Source organism: Pituophis catenifer, unplaced genomic scaffold (assembly GCF_029215685.1).
Source record: "Pituophis catenifer annectens isolate HBS135680 unplaced genomic scaffold, rPitCat1.0.hap2 SCAF_2, whole genome shotgun sequence".
Classification (NCBI taxonomy): Eukaryota; Metazoa; Chordata; class Lepidosauria; order Squamata; family Colubridae; genus Pituophis; species Pituophis catenifer.
Genome location: NW_027256882.1, coordinates 74,455,258 through 74,471,078, shown reverse-complemented (window position 1 = coordinate 74,471,078; position 15,821 = coordinate 74,455,258). Strand labels below are relative to the sequence as shown.

The 15,821-nt window shown below is 38.6% G+C and overlaps 1 protein-coding gene across 1 annotated transcript in view; it reads left to right on the top strand.

Annotated features, from left to right (window-relative positions):
* The window catches only part of CACNA2D3 (calcium voltage-gated channel auxiliary subunit alpha2delta 3), a 579,692-nt gene extending 570,643 nt beyond the window's left edge, over positions 1-9,049 (top strand). Inside the window, exons 36-38 of the mRNA XM_070933639.1 lie at positions 5,574-5,686; positions 6,195-6,277; positions 8,890-9,049. Of these exons, the coding sequence (XP_070789740.1) occupies positions 5,574-5,686; positions 6,195-6,277; positions 8,890-8,982 (289 nt within the window). The 3' untranslated portion in view covers positions 8,983-9,049. The remainder of the gene's footprint in view (positions 1-5,573; positions 5,687-6,194; positions 6,278-8,889) is intronic.
* The last annotated feature ends 6,772 nt before the right edge of the window (positions 9,050-15,821 follow it).

Below are 15,821 nucleotides of genomic sequence, written 5' to 3'. Positions count from 1 at the left end.
TTAGAATTGCTCCATGATGGTTTCAATGATTAAAAAAAAAAAAACCTGTGACAGTCTCCCTTTTTAATAAGGTGATGTAGATGGATACAAGAGATTCTTCACCACATCATACTTGAGTGGATCATTTTTCTAGTGCAGCAAGAAGTTTCTAATAAGATTTTTCATCCATTGAATTTTTCCAGAATTGATTTTCTGTGATGACATTATGTGAAAACCTAGCTGTCTAGAGGAGACTGTAATGCTGGGAAAGGTGAAAGGAAAGAGCAGGACAACTATCAGCAAGGTGGATGCATTCAATTAAAGTCATGATGGAAGCACTGTTGGAAGACCTGAAAGACTAAGTTAGGGACAGATCATCATGAAGAAAATCTATTTGGTCACTTAGAGCCAGCAGTGCCTTAATGGCATATAATCAATCTATAAATCAATTTGGTGTAGTGATGAAGGTGGCAGCCTAGAAACTGGAAGACTAGGCCTTCTTTTGACTGGTAACTTCTCAGTCCAACTCATTTCACTGGAAAGTTGTTGTGGAGAAAATGGGAAGGAAGAGGTATATTCTCCACCTTGAGTTGACCAACACCCACAATATTGACCATGCAGAAAACGTTGAAGTTCAGAAACATATTGTAGACTGCATGTTTCCCATCCATCCTCTCTTAATTTAAATCCTTTGCATATTATTGAAAATATCTGGGATAATAACCTGGAGAAAAGGAGAACTTTCCTTTTTGATGAATTACACCAGGGTTGTCAAACTCAAGGCCTGGGGACCGGATCCAGCCCACAGGGTGCTTAGATCTGGCCTGTGGGGCTCTCCTGGAAACAGCAAGGACTGGCCCGCGGTGCCTCTGCTAGCGAAAACAGAGCTCAGGAACCCATTTTCTCTGGCAGAATGCTCAGGCCACCACAGGTATGTGATACAAGTGACGTTGAGTTGGCCGGGCCCCTGAGGTCAAACACAACTCTAATGCGGCCCTCAATGAAATTGAGTTTGATGACCCTGAATTACACAAAGGAGACTGTAGACATCACTACACTAGCTATATCTTTCTTATACAACTGATAGTGATAATTACTATGAACGAAGATGGAATTGACTTTGTACATAACTTAGACTTTGACATGACATTTTTGTGCCTAATTAGGCTACAGGAATGGAGAAGCAGCCAGCACTTCATTAAATTATGCACAGATGGAATCTAAGATAAGAATGTCTGAAATTGCACTACCGGTACTATATTCATTCACAGAAGGCCTGAATGATCTGTGTGTGGTCTTTTTACATTGTAATGCCAAAAAAGTTCTCTCATCCTCAGATTTATTAGTGTTGGGCAAATAAACATATTATTATTGTAATAGGGGTGTTCAGAGTATGCTATATTTGATTTATTTTATAGTTGCCAGCATATACTGGTAATTTCACCTATTTCTCCCCATTGATCGTTGTAATTGTTGTCTTTATTTCCCTTTTTATTATTTTATGTTGCTAATCATTGACCAAATAAATAAATAAGTAAAGCTATCCTAGGAAGGAATAAGTGAATAAACCTAAGCTAAGATGCTGATGACTTGTCAGAATAATGGTGGGAATCAGTGGTGGATTGCCCCCAGTTCGAACTGGTTCACAAGAACCAGTAGTAAAACTGGCAGGAGGCCCCGCCCACCACCCTGGATGTCATCATCAGCGATCTGCGCATGTGCAGAAGCTTCTGCACATGCGCAGAAGCAAGGCGTGTGCGTGAGCGAAGCGAGCATGCATGCGCAATCCCATTGTGAACCAGTAGTAAAGGTAAGTAGAACCCACCCCTGGTGGGAATCCAATTCATTGGGGTTTGTGACCCTAAATTGTTACCTGGGATCGATTGTATCCAGATGCATAATGACTAATGGGTCAGGGAAGATATATGCACCTTACTGGAGCAAACCATATTAGACAGAGGTGTGAGTTGTTCCTGTCTATGTGCTGATGTTTGTTGTTTGTCTTTGTATATATGAAACTTTGGAGAAAAAACTCAGTTGAACAACTCTGGGGTTAAGGATCAAAAATCCATATATTTCTCTTTTGAGTCCTTATACAAAACATAGATTTTAAAGCAACCTGTGCAAAAAAACCTCTCTCTTTTTTTTTTGAAAGATTCCTAAACCTTGAAAAGAAATGTTAAACAGTAAGATAAATTGTCATGTATTTTTTGTTTCTTTAAAACAATAACAGATATTTAAGGAAATGGAATGCAATTAATTCTTGAATGAACCCAGGTGAAACTGATGTGGAGCAGAAACAACATGAGCCATCCCTCCCTGTCTTTAAAACCTTACAAGTCAGGAATCTGGCTGGAGTAATAAGTGATTTTGTAGGCGATTTAGAAGAAGATTTTTAAAATGGGTTTCTTATAAGCCGAATAGCTTACTGAGATGCTAAGATTGCCAGAATCAGATTCTTTCTAGAGCACTATGCACATATAATTGAAAATAAGATTCCAAGAAAGCAAGATTCCCCCATGTACCTTATATATTTTGACAAAGCAGGATGTTGCTTAAAACTATATCCCACAAGCTGGAAGAGCTTGTACCCCTTCTGGTTCCTTCAAATGGGTAAAGTCAGCTTTGCCTTATCTGGTGCCTTCCAGGAGTTGGCTTGTGCTGATAGAGAGTGGATCAGTTATCCCATATATAATTTTAACATAATATATTATTAAGTTATTATAGTTCATCCACAGCACAGGCAGTTTGGGACAAAATGTCTCCTGATCAGTGTCATTTATGTTAGATTTCCTCCTATGCTTAAATGTCCCTGGGAACACTTCCAAATATGGGGCAGTCCACATCATTTAAGAGTCCAGCCAAAACTCTGGTGTTTAATCCCTTTTTATTCCCCCTCCCAAATTAACCTTCTTCAAACACCATGTGTAGTTCCAGCAAATGGTAACTCTGTCAATTGCTGGATATTGTCCCTTTCCAGGCATCATACGAGCTAATTTTACATGCAAAGTTGCTGTTGAAAATGCTGCAACCTATGTGATTGGCTGATGGCCCTTCCTGAAAGGACTACCCTGGAACTGTATTTTATTCCCCTGCAGATCAGATAAATATTTATAACTTTCTGAGATATCTTCATATTTAAAACAAAACTCTAATACTGTGAAGGAATGTTCCTCTTTTCCTTTTATTGGCCCCTTTCTCTTCCCTCCCCACAAATCCACAAAGCCACAGATGCTTCATTACACTGATGTCAGTTGTGCTACGAGGTCCAGCTGTTTGTAGACGTTGCTAGAAAGTTCAAACCTAGTGTGTTAGACTGTAAATGCACATTGTGTTTATCATCATCGTATTACAGATCCCAGTAAGTGTAATTTTAATGGGGGTTCAGTAAGTTTAAAAACCCCAAGAGCATTTAATCTTCCTCTTAGTGCTCTTTTAATTGCAGTTTCCCCTGTTGTTTCTTTCCCAGAGCCAGTTCAAAGGATTCTGCCTCCCTTACAAATCTTCCCCCTCCTTCAGTTTTCTGTGATTTTTGGAAAAAGCAGAGCATTTTCTTAGTAAGACAATATGTATTTTAAGTAAAGACGTCTGAGTGGAAATATGCCTTTGTCCACATCTACACATCGTCAAGTCCTCATTTAACTTCACGCTTTCCTGCCAGACCACTGAAATCGTCTGTTCTGGATTCAGTGGTGTTATATGTCATGACATGTTACATGGAACTGATTTAAAGATTAACACAAAAATAGAGTCCTTTACTACATTCATAGGGAAGTGTCAGGACAGTAGCGTAAAAGAATATTGAACTACACTTCTGAAACATGTCATTGCCCACAAGGACTTCTCCTTTTCAACCTGGAAAAGAATGACCTCAGTGGAGCTTTAGATATCAGATGAAGTGACTCAACTAATGATATAGGCAATTTATCAGTGGGGGGGGGGATCTGTTTCAGCCTATTTATTTTATGTAATGAAACCACAGATATTAAGATCTTGTTGGGAAACAAAGTCATTTAAGGAAGAAGCACATCTGCTATCTTGCCCATTTATAAAGCACTCAAAAAGTATTAAAGATGTGCTCCTTCAAATGGAACCCCTCACACAAGCTTGTGGATGCATGGAACGCTTTCAGTAATGATGTTTAGTTTGTAATTTACTCACTGCAAATGTGGAAAACATGGGTTTGGAACTTGAATAATAAGGGCCACCTATTGTGCCAAAAAAAAAAAAAAACTTATTCCAGAAATATGAAAATAAATTACCGTATTTCAAAAAGATGTTTGTGATTAAACATCCTTATGGGTCAATACAGAGACTAACAGTGCAGTTGTCTGCTTCAGATACATTCTAAAGGATCCCATTCCCCATCTTCTTGCCCTACACCATCCTTACTAAGAGAAGAGGAGGAATATCTTTGAAGATACTTAGCCATCCAGGCAGTGGTGGGATTCAGCCTGTTTGCACCACTTTGGGAGAACCGGTTAACTTTCTGAGCAGTTTGGCAAACTGGTTGATGGAAGAAATCATTAGGGCAGAGAACCGGTTGTTAAATTACTTGAATCCCACCACTGCATCCAGGTCATGGTTGTTCCAAGGTGCTTTCAAAAAGGTTTTTACCACTTCCAAAGTGCTAATCTGAATCTTGAAAGATCTAAATCAGGGCTGTCAAACTCACATCATCATGGTGGCATCATGTGATGTATTGGGACTTTTCTCCCTTTTGCTAAACCGGGCGTGGGCATGGCCAGAGCGTGATGCGTCCAGCCTCTGGGCCAGGAGTTTGTCAGCCCTGATCTAAATCATTACTCTAAATCATCTAAATCATTTTCCAAGGACTATTTGTTCTTGTTTAGAATTGCTCGCCTGCTGGTTGCAAGAGGATTAAAAAAACAACCCTGTGGACAGACTCCCCTTTTTTCTACAGTGATGCAGATGGATACAAGAGATTCTCCACCACATCATTCAAAATATTCAAGTGGACCATTTTTCTACTACAACCAGAAGTTTCTAATAACTTTTCTATCCACTGATTTTTATTTTTATTTTTTTTCTGGGATTTTTTAAAATTGATGACATCCTATGAAGACCTAGCTTTTTGAAAGCATCTATAGGAGAAGAGGAGGAACAAATCCTGTTCTGCAAAGCAAAGTTAATTCAAATAACATTGAAATGAACCCATGCTTGTATATCTGCATATCTGCATCAGGGGCTGGTAGGAGTCAATCTTGGCTGGATTGTGCTCAAATTTTAATATGTAGGATGTTATATGAAATTTTGCACAATAAAATTTACTTCATATTTAATTAGTAAAGAGGAAAAAAAGAGATAGGTAAGTAACTGCCTAAATTGGGTTAAATCAGTCCATGTGCAGTATCGAGTTGCCACAAATAATTTTATTGTAGTATTCTACAAATAATTATCTCAGAGGATGATGGAAATCAAAATATAGTAATAAGAACAGGTGAAGAATGAATCTTCCTATGTTTATTTTTCCTTTCAAGTTCTATAGGAGCATGACATTTTGGCCCATGCCTGATTCTTTGTTAGTTTTCTCTTAGTGATTATTATATTAATTATTTATTCTTTGCCAACAGGTCCTTTGTTATCCAACAAATTCAAAATAGCAATCTCTTCATGGTAGTAGTAAGTAATGAATGTGACTGTGAGTCAGTTTCACCAATTACCATGGAACCAATAGAAATAAGGTATATCCTTTTTTTCTACAATTATGTTAATGTCATACGTTTGGATACAAACATTTAGCAAATGGTTAACTAGCACTTAGTGAAACAATTTGAAATTAGTTAAATCAAGTGATGCTTTAACCCAACCTATTGTTTGTTCAATTATTGCAAATAAAATGAAAATACAAATTTTGGATGTGAGTTAATTATGTAAACAAAGAGAATATCTTCAGGAAAAGTGAAGACATTAGAACATAGAGATGGAAAATTAGATAATCTTTCACAATAGCAGCACACCAAGAATATATATTTTTAGGAAATAACTTGCTTTCTTGGTTTAACAATACTAGTTTTATTAATGTCCAGATGACTATGCTAGCATGCCAGAGGCAGAGAACAGGAGTGGATTGGTGGGGTAATACAACTATTCTCAGATAATACAAGTGTCAAATATTGGCCTAAATGACTTTTTAAATCACTTTGAATGTGGCAAAATTCAGGATTTAAGCTATATCTTTAACTTCTGTGAACATAACGAATCCCTAAAATGTGAACGCCTAAAGTCTCACAAGATTAGGAGACGTCCAGAATCTTGTCACGGATTTCATCCTGAGGTAAGTGCTTTATCCTAACAACTGCTTTCTTTCACTGGTCACACTTCTCTAATTACATCCATTTGCATCAGTTTTTCATATCTTATTTTTTCTATTTTTCCATTATCTCATCTTAGTCTGAATACTATATATTCAGAATTAGATGACCAAAATTATTTCTTTTGCCTTTGCTGTGAACATATGATGTCTTTTTCAAATTCTTGCTATATTTACATCTCTGCTTGTACGGCCTGATATTTCTCAGCCCATAGTCTTCATTTGCCAGCTACCTCAATTCTGGTATCCTAAAGTAATCTACTACTATAATACATTCTACCATTTTTACCTATTACTATTCTACATGCCTCCCAAAACATGTCTGGTGCCACATCTCTTCCTCACTTCCATCCTGCCTAAAAACCACTATTTTTTTTCCTGTGAAACATTTCACACAACTCCCTAGTTCTCATGAGCTATCACAATAAAATTATCAACTAAATCTAAGCATGTGTATGTTAATAATCTAAATTCAGGTTTTCCTATAAACTTTACTACTGTTTTCTTCAGCTTCTGATTCTACACCTTTCACTTAGATTCCAATTGTAATAATGATAATTAGCAGACTGCCCATTTTATACACGAATTTGTTCTCTATATCTAATGCACTTAACACAGTTAGAACACTTGAATATTTCAGAGTAAATCAGAAATACAGGGCAAGTAAGAATAAACAAGTGTAATGATAATACTGTAATTTAACAAGGCTGCGGGCATGATAAACCATGTACTCTTATAAATTGAATTCAAATTTTCCCAAAGTCTTAGCTAGGTTTAGATCAGGGGTGTCAAACTCCTGGTAGTACAACGGTCTAAAACACCCTGTTATTAAGACCAGCTGCCTGCAATTACTGCAGGTTTGAATCTCGCCAGGCTCAAGGTTGACTCAGCCTTCCATCCTTTCTAAGGTAGGTAAACTGAGGACCCAGTTGTGGGGGCAATAAGCTGACTTTGTATAAATGTACAAAAGAATGAAGGCTATTGCTTAGCACATTGTAAGCCGCCCTGAGTCTCCAGAGAAGGGCGGCATATAAATCAAATTAAAAAAAAAACCTCACACCGTCGTGGTGTTGTCATGTGATGTATCATGACTTTTTCCCCTTCGCTAAAAAGGGCATGGGCATGGCCAGTACGTGATGCATCTGGCCCATGGTTCAACACCCCTGGTTTAGATTGACTGCCTTTGCTCTCGTCTTTCCTTGGAAACTAGGTGGTGGGGGATCAGGAAAAAAGGAAAACTGGATGGAAAGCATCAACAATAGGACAATTCTCTTTAGTTACGATTGGACAATTATTGATTGGGCAGCAAGATTCCAAATGAATGGAAAGCCTGACCAGTGAGGCATAACCTCTAGCTAAAAGATGAGATCAGGGCTTCTGCTGCAGTTCTTCCATCTGTACAGATTGCTATAGTTCCATTTTGCAAACATACAAAAGAGGTACTGATGTGGCAAATCCTTAAGGAATGAGAAGATTTTCCCTTCAGAGGTTTGAGAGGAACATGAAGCACATTGGAGAAATGGTTTTCTACTCCCAGCTTCTCACCAGCCTCTGCAGCTGACTTTTATTAAAAAAATGAAAAGCTGGGAAATTCCAAACTTAGAAAGTTCCATATGATATAATTAGGCATCAGAGGAATATCATTGGATTCAGTGTTATTTTGGGCTATAGGTAATCCATGAAGCTGAATTAAATCTTTCCCACAGTGCTGTAATTCAAAGTTTGTGGCCTTCCTTTGTCTTGAGTAGGCACATACTGGTATTGTACAAGTCTTGATAATATTGTTTCCTATCTAAGCAACTAATGATTTCTAAAATGTGTATTTGAATTTTGTATCCACATCTGTTATATTTCCTCTGACTCTGTCTATTGGTGAATGTCTATGGTGATTGTCAGTCATCCATGTCATGGTTGTCCCAACTGGACTTTGTTTTTCTTGAGAATGTTTTGCTTCTCATTCAACAAGCTTCTTCGGTTCTGACCGAACGGTGGAGGATGGAACATTTATATTGTTATTGCTAATGACCAGATGACTGCAAGGGATATAAATCCTTCCATCCTCCACCATTCAGTCAGAACCGAAGAAGCTACTTATTTGGATATCACTTCTGGATTTTGTGCTTGTGAAGAAAAAAAATGAAACTTTGATCTTGGTTTTGTTGATTCGAAAGATTTGATGTTATAGAAATGGCTAGCTATATATTAATACATAAAAGCAAAAAGTTGAAGTTGGAGTGTATTTATCTTGTACTGTGCTAGGAAGAGTTGGAAGTCAATGCGCCCTTTTCTTTTCTTTTCTTTTTCTCTTCTCCCTTGTATTTCACACTCCTTTTTCCCATTCCCTTTCCTTCCATTAATTTCCTATTTTCTTTTTTTTGTATTTTATACAATAAAAATAAAAAATGATTGGAGGGAAAAAAGAACTGAAGAAGCTTCTTGGATGAGAAGCAAAATATTTTCAAGGAAAAACAAAGTCCAGTTGCCTTTTGAAAAAGCACCTTTGGTACTGTTGGTTGATTTATTTATTGAAATACAATTATTTTTTTCCCCTTCATCTGTATTTATTTTATCTCTAGGAGAATGCTAGAGAATGTGGTGGCGTTTCAGGCCTGAATGCTAAGCCTACCCTTCTTGTGCTATCTCTGCTGTGGGTCATTTTCTCAAGGTGACACTGGCTGATCCATGATGGCCTGTTAAAAATCTATGGATAAACTGTGAACTGAGAAATGGTGCAACTAGAAGACATGAAATAAGTCAAAACATCAGCATTTCATGATTTTAAACAATGGGATGATACAAACTCTAAATTATGTAAATAAAAGACATTTATCTTTTTCTTTCTTTCTTTTTTTTCTTTTCTTTTCTTTCTTTTTTTTTTTGCACATCATGCAAATATGGATTTGCCATACAATAATCACCATTCATCAAGAACAGAGCCTCTTCAGTAGATAGATACAAATGGTCATTACTTTTCGCTTTACCCCATGGAAACAATTTAAAACTCTGTACTTTTTAAATAAAGTATATTAAAATTGAAATGTTTTAGTGGATGATTTATCTGACATGGCCATTAATTGTATTTAACTATAAATAAATATTTTATTTATACTTATTTAAATATGTATGTGTTTATTTATGGGATCAGAGAAAGATATTAAGAGAAGATAACACCGAGCATAATCAAACGGGTTTCAACTAGGTTTTAATAAAGATAAGTGGGATTCCGTAGCAGAAGAAGTAGACGGGAAAAGAAGTTCATGATGGGAGAGAGTTCCTAAAGAAAGAGAGGCTAAAAACATAATTGCAAACTATTCCAGTGAGGAGGGCAAAAAATGGAGAATATGTCATCCGGTGATGATACAGGGAAAAATGGAAAGGAAGTGGTGAGAGTGTTAGGCTGTAAAGGAGAATTATAGGCAGACAGTCCAGAGTTTTAGAAGTGCTGTTTAGAAAGTAAAAGTTCAGAATAAGGCCAGGTGAGTGAATAATGATTTTAAAAAGGGTTCTTTTTTTTTTTTAAAGGTAATAAAAAGAAAAGAAAAGGTAGAAAAACATCAATCTATTAGCTCTTCACTGAGGACAGCAAAATGCGAAAAGATAAATGTAGTGAGTATCAGAAGTCAGAATAGACTTTTCAAGAAAAAATCTTGCCACCCCAAAGGTATCCCAATTTTTGATGGAGCGACTCTTTTTATTATATTGTGAGAACACTGGGCATGTACTTTTAGCAAAGCTGTAATATCCCCATGACATTCTGATTAGCAAGCTAATGACATGTGGCTGGATGACATATGTAAATGAATACCAACCTGGTTTTAAAGTTATACTCAAAGGATACTCATCAATAGTTCCTCATTAGATTGGACAGAGGTATCAAATGAGGTGCCATAAGAATCATTCTGCTCTTCAATATTTTCATTAATAGTTTGAATGAAAAGGTGAAAGGACTGCGCAGAGTTCCAAAAATCACAAAAATGGTTGGGATAATAGCTGAAAAGACAATAATTAAACTTCAAAACAATCATGAGAGGAACAGAGGAACAAAATAAAATATAATAGGAAAAAGTGCAAAATTATTACTTATGAACCAAAAATCAAATGAACAGATATATAGGGTGCATGACTTAGCAACAATGGTTGCCACCAAACAAAAAAAAAAAAAGAGAGAGAGAGAGAGAGAGAGAGAGTGGTGTGGTATGGCTGCATAGAAAGCAAATGTAAATTTAGGAAGCATTAACAATTGTACAGTTTCTAAATCTTGGAAAATAATTATTCAGAGAAACAAGTTGAGGTAAGGTCAATAAAGACAATCAAGAGACCAGAAATTAAGTCTAATGAAGAGTGACTGAATCAGCTACATTGATTATATGATAACACTTTTGCAATACTTACTAGAAAATGTTCTTTCTTGTTTCAGAGGGCAAGATCCAAAATAATGGAAGTTACAAATTAACAACGGGCAGATAGAAAAAGTTAAGATTCTGCTTTTTTTTTTTTTTTTTTTTTTTTGAAGCTTGGGATAGCAACATATCTAGGTGTACATATATTGTTCCTCTCCAGATTAGTAATTTGGAGTGATTTTTTAAAATATTTCTAATATGCAGTTTTAGTTCAACAAGTTACACATTTGTATTCCAAGCTTTTTGTAGTTTTTTTGTGGCTTAAATCTTTCCTCTCTTACCTTACAGTTTATGGATGCTATCCTCAATCACTGTTTTATTATGTTAACTCTTCCTTTAAGCACATTAGCAGTACTTTCATCTTCTCCTCTTACCTTACTTTACAGAAACGGAAGGAGAATTTTTTCCTTTTTCTGAACCTTGTGGGAAGACATCACTTTGGTCATGTTTTCCTGGTCTGTCTTCTCCAATTTAGGCCCAGTCCTTTCAGCATGGAGTCTGCTCTGGAGATCTTCCTTTCTGATTCTGCTTGTTCCTTCTGACTTCCTCAGTCATTTTTCCTCCTTTTCCAGTGACCCTCTCCCCCTATGTCTTGTCTGCTTTCCACCAATGATTTAAGTCCTCACTCCTTGATATATACAGCACTCCAGGTCACACAGAAATATGCAGCAAAAACACAACTTTGCTTGACAAATCTGTTCCATATAAATGTGCAGTAGGAGACAGATGTTCATGCTCAAAGATGTCTTAATTAATTAAGAACCTTCTAGCTGAGTACATCAGTCTCTTCATGCAAAATGCAAACAGGCAAAAACCTTGAAATCAATTACAATCCAGTCCAAGTAAAAGCAATTCAAACCCTTTGTCGACCCAACATTATGATTCTGCAACGCCTGCTAAATTCTTCAGTACTTCACATAGGTAAGACAATAGCTACTATAGATGTAAGCTCTCTAAATATGTCACATTGCTTATGGCCTCTGTCTTCTATTTTCTCATATCCTGAACTAAGATAACCTTCAGCCATGCCTCTTTTCAGTTGCCAGGAGTTATGTTCTTTCTTATTTTCAGACTTTTACTGAGTAGCCCAAATGCCTTTTGCAGCTGTCTCCCCCCACACACTCACATACATGCATGCACACACATTCAAACATCTTTCAATGATCAACTCTGATTTATGATCATCAAAACAAGTATGATAATAATGGTAGCACACACAAAAGAACTTTCCCAAACTCATATATTCCAATGAAACGTTGTGTACTTTACTTTACTCTCAGTGTTCCTCAAAACATTGTAAATCAAAGCATCTTGTTCTCAGAAGACGGTTGTGCTATTTTGATGGCAATGGAAAGGAGGGGGAAACACTAAAACTCCAAACAATAAAGCTGATCTGCTTTATTGTCACTCTTAATATTCAGCATTTTGGCATTTTCTTGTAATTTAGGGGGAAGGAGGTGATGATAAAGAAGGAAATGGTGAAGAAAATGCCACCCCGCTCTAGCATTCTGCTCCAAAAGCAACAATGAGTATTCACAACATTGACGTGATAAAGAGGACCCCTTAAACTACTGGAAAGAACAGAGAGCCAGTATGAGAGCAGTGGCATTTTTGACTGCTGATGTGGCCAGAAGCAAAAGGAAAATTTGATACTGTAACATTACCCATACCACTGGTACATGGGAAGCCAGAAGCAGGAACCAAGGCAAGATTAAAACAGAGGCTAACGGAAGTTGAGGTGACTAGAGAGTACTACTGATGACAAAAGCAGGAGAATATAAGGGAAAGGAGCTATACTTACCATTTTGGGAATACATCTTAATAAAGCAGAGTCCTGAATGTTATCTTAAGAACTTTGCTGAATGCGTAAGATTAACAAGAGAAAATAAGTAGCACTGGTATGCATGCTCTATTGTTTGCTGGTCTCAAAATGTTCATTTGAAATCCGGAAAAGAGGTTACATTTCAGGGGATAAAAGCATTTTTGCCCCATACTTCCTTAAAAAAAATTCCCCTCATGACAGAAAGCTTTTATCTAGTTGGAGTTATAAAATTTTAGAATTGGAAGGGATATTAAAGGTCATCTATTCAAATAATCCTGTCAGTGCAGAACCAACTAGAAGATTTCTGACAGATGATCATTCTCTGCCTGATGACCACTAAGAAAGGAGAAAGGATATCTCAGGGGCTGCCACAAAGAAGAGGGAGTCCAACTATTCTCCAAGGCACCTGAGGGCAGGAGAAGTAATGGATGGAAACTAATGAAGGAGAGACGCAACCTAGAACTAAGGAGAAATTTCCTAACCGAACAATCAGTGGAACAACTTGCCTCCAGAAGTTGTGAATGCTCCAACACTGGAAGTTTTTAAGAAGAGTTTGGACAACAATTTGTCTGAAATGATATAAGGTTTTCTGCCTAAGCAGGGGGTTGGACTAGAAGACCTCCAAGGTCCCTTCCAACTCTGTTATTCTATTCTACTTTAACTCACCACTACCTTTGGCAGCTGGCTGGCAGTTCATACAGTAAGATGTCACTCCTCAGCTCTAGACAAATCTAATAGAGTTTAGTAATAACATAATAAGCGTATTCCTTCTTCTGTATGATGACCCTTCAGTTTTTTTGGAGATATGCTATGATATTTCCTCTCAGTCTTCTCTAGGCTAACCATATCCAGATCCTTAAATCATTCTCTCCAGGGAGTTGCTTCTGGATCCTTTACCACTTTGATAGCCCTCTCCTGAAGGTGCCCCAATTTGTTACTATCTTTTCTGAATTCTGGTGCCCAGATCTGATCAGGAGCAGAGTAGAGTGGAATAGTTGCTACCAGAGATCTGGCTTCTACGTTTCTGTTAGCCTTTGCTTTCAGCAGCTACATCACCCTATTGGCTCCTGATTATTTTGCGGCTGACAAGAGCATCCAGATTCCTTTCATGTGTATTATTGCCAAGTTGGATGTCCCCCATCCTATACTTCTGCCTTACATTTTTCTTACCCATATACAGAACTTAAAATTTCTCCCTGTTAAAATTTTATCCTCTTCATTTTAGCCAGCTCCTAAAAAACAAAATGTTGAGTAACTGTCTAGAATTGTCCTGGCTGATAATCACATTATGAGAGATTTAAAGGTCAAGATTATGATTCCAGTTGATCCATTTGCATTGGAAGGAATACTGAAATATAGTGCCCAGTTTTCAATCATTGTAAACCTTTAAAAAAGCCCATATTGGTTTGCATGTGCATGTGCTTTTAAAAAGATATTGGTGTCTGTGGAATTCTACAGAAGTCTCTTGCTAAATTATTATGATGAAGTGCTATTAACAATCTAAAATGAAATGTGGCATGCATACGTGAATTGAAAATGAAAGACATTTAAATTCTTAATCAGATGGAGATGGAGATAAGTGGAGATGGAAACAAGAAGTATTTTTCAGCAAAATGACAGCCAGTATTTTAGTACATTAAAATCATTGATAGAATACAGATCATCACCAAAAAAAAAAAGAACCATATAAAGTAAAAAGCTAAAGACAACATTTAAATTCATATAAGAGTGCCATAAAAGCTTTTAGTAATGCTTCACTTTAGATTCTTAAAGATGGGTTTTAGAGAATTATTGGAGGGATAGAAATGAGTATATCGTGATAAATGCAGAAGGATAGAAATGAGACTATTCAAATTTCTCCCCAATGAAAGAGTGAACTTTTATCAAGCAATGCAAAAGGATAGTTCTAAGGTATTTTCCGAAAAGGGTGAAGAACTAAACTCTCTGTAGAGGACCACCTGAGTTAGATTAAATGTTTGTCATACTCCCTTCCAATTCATCGCCCATATGCTTCAGTGCCACTTTCTTGAGAATGACCTCACTAGGCACCAGTGGTGGGTTGCTACCAGTTCGCACCGGTTCGCACCAGTAAAAAATTTTAGTTGCTTGGAGAACCGGTAGCAATGGCTGGCTGGCCACGCCCACGAAACAGTCACCCAGTCGCCACTTCCTCGCCCCGGCTGCCATGTTCGCCATCGCCATGTTCTTCACGCATGTGCATCCCTTTCAAGTCAAATGGGATGTGTGCATACGTGAAGAACATTACGGCAATGGCAGCAGCTTGCCTTCAGAGAAAGCGGCTAGCAAAGAAGCCTTTTCAGAGGCTTCTTTCCCAGCTGCTTTCCAGCAGCAGCAGCTGGCTGGGGGCCACCGAAAACTCTGATTAGCTTGCCTTCCTGACTCCAGACCAGCCGCAGCAGAAGGTAAGCAGCTGAACAAAGAAGCGGTGGTGGGGGAGGAAGGCAGGCAAGTGGGCCTGGCCATCAGACCACAGGGAAGGGTGCATGGAAGGCAGGCAAGCATGTCAGGGCCACCTGGCCATAGGGAAGGGAGCTAGCAGCCTTGCCTGCCTTCCAAGCGGCCTGCCCACGCCTTTGCCTTCTGAAGTCGGGTCACACATGCAGCCCGTGATGGGAGACGTGCCACTTTCGGCCCTACCTGGCCCGGCCTAGCCAGTGGGTGGGTGGGTGGCCCTTCGGGGAGACGGAACCCTTGTGCTGGGGCTGAGAGGGGTGGCGGCAGCAGCGGTTTTATGGGAGGGTGAGCAGATTTCCCAGTGCTGCTGCACATGTGCACCGCATGTGAAGGGAGGCAGACACCAGAAAAGCCGTGCAGGAAAACTTCCCAGGTGTTCCGGGATGCCCCGCCACCGATGCCAGCTGCGGCAAAGCTATGTAGGAAAACTTCCTGGGTGTTCCAGGACGCTCTGCAGCCATCACTGCCGCTGCTGCCTGCCATGGCAAAAGCAGCACAGGAAAACTTCCCGGGCGTTCCAGGATGCCCCGCAGCCACCGCTTATGCCTGCCATGGCAAAAGCCACACAGGAAAAGTTCCCGGGTGGTCTGGGATGCCCCGCTGCTGCCACCTGAAGCTCCCGTTTCAGCCCCCACCCCGCCTGCCACAGCCTGAAGCTCCTGTTTTGTGTGCTGCTGGCTGCTGTTGTTGCTGCCACCACCACCACCAGGTGCTTTCTCTTGGGCCTCCCAGTTTCACTCTCCTAGACTTTGAAGGAGAGAGGGAGAGAGAGAAAGAAAGAGAGAGAAAAAGACACAAAGAAAATGAGAGA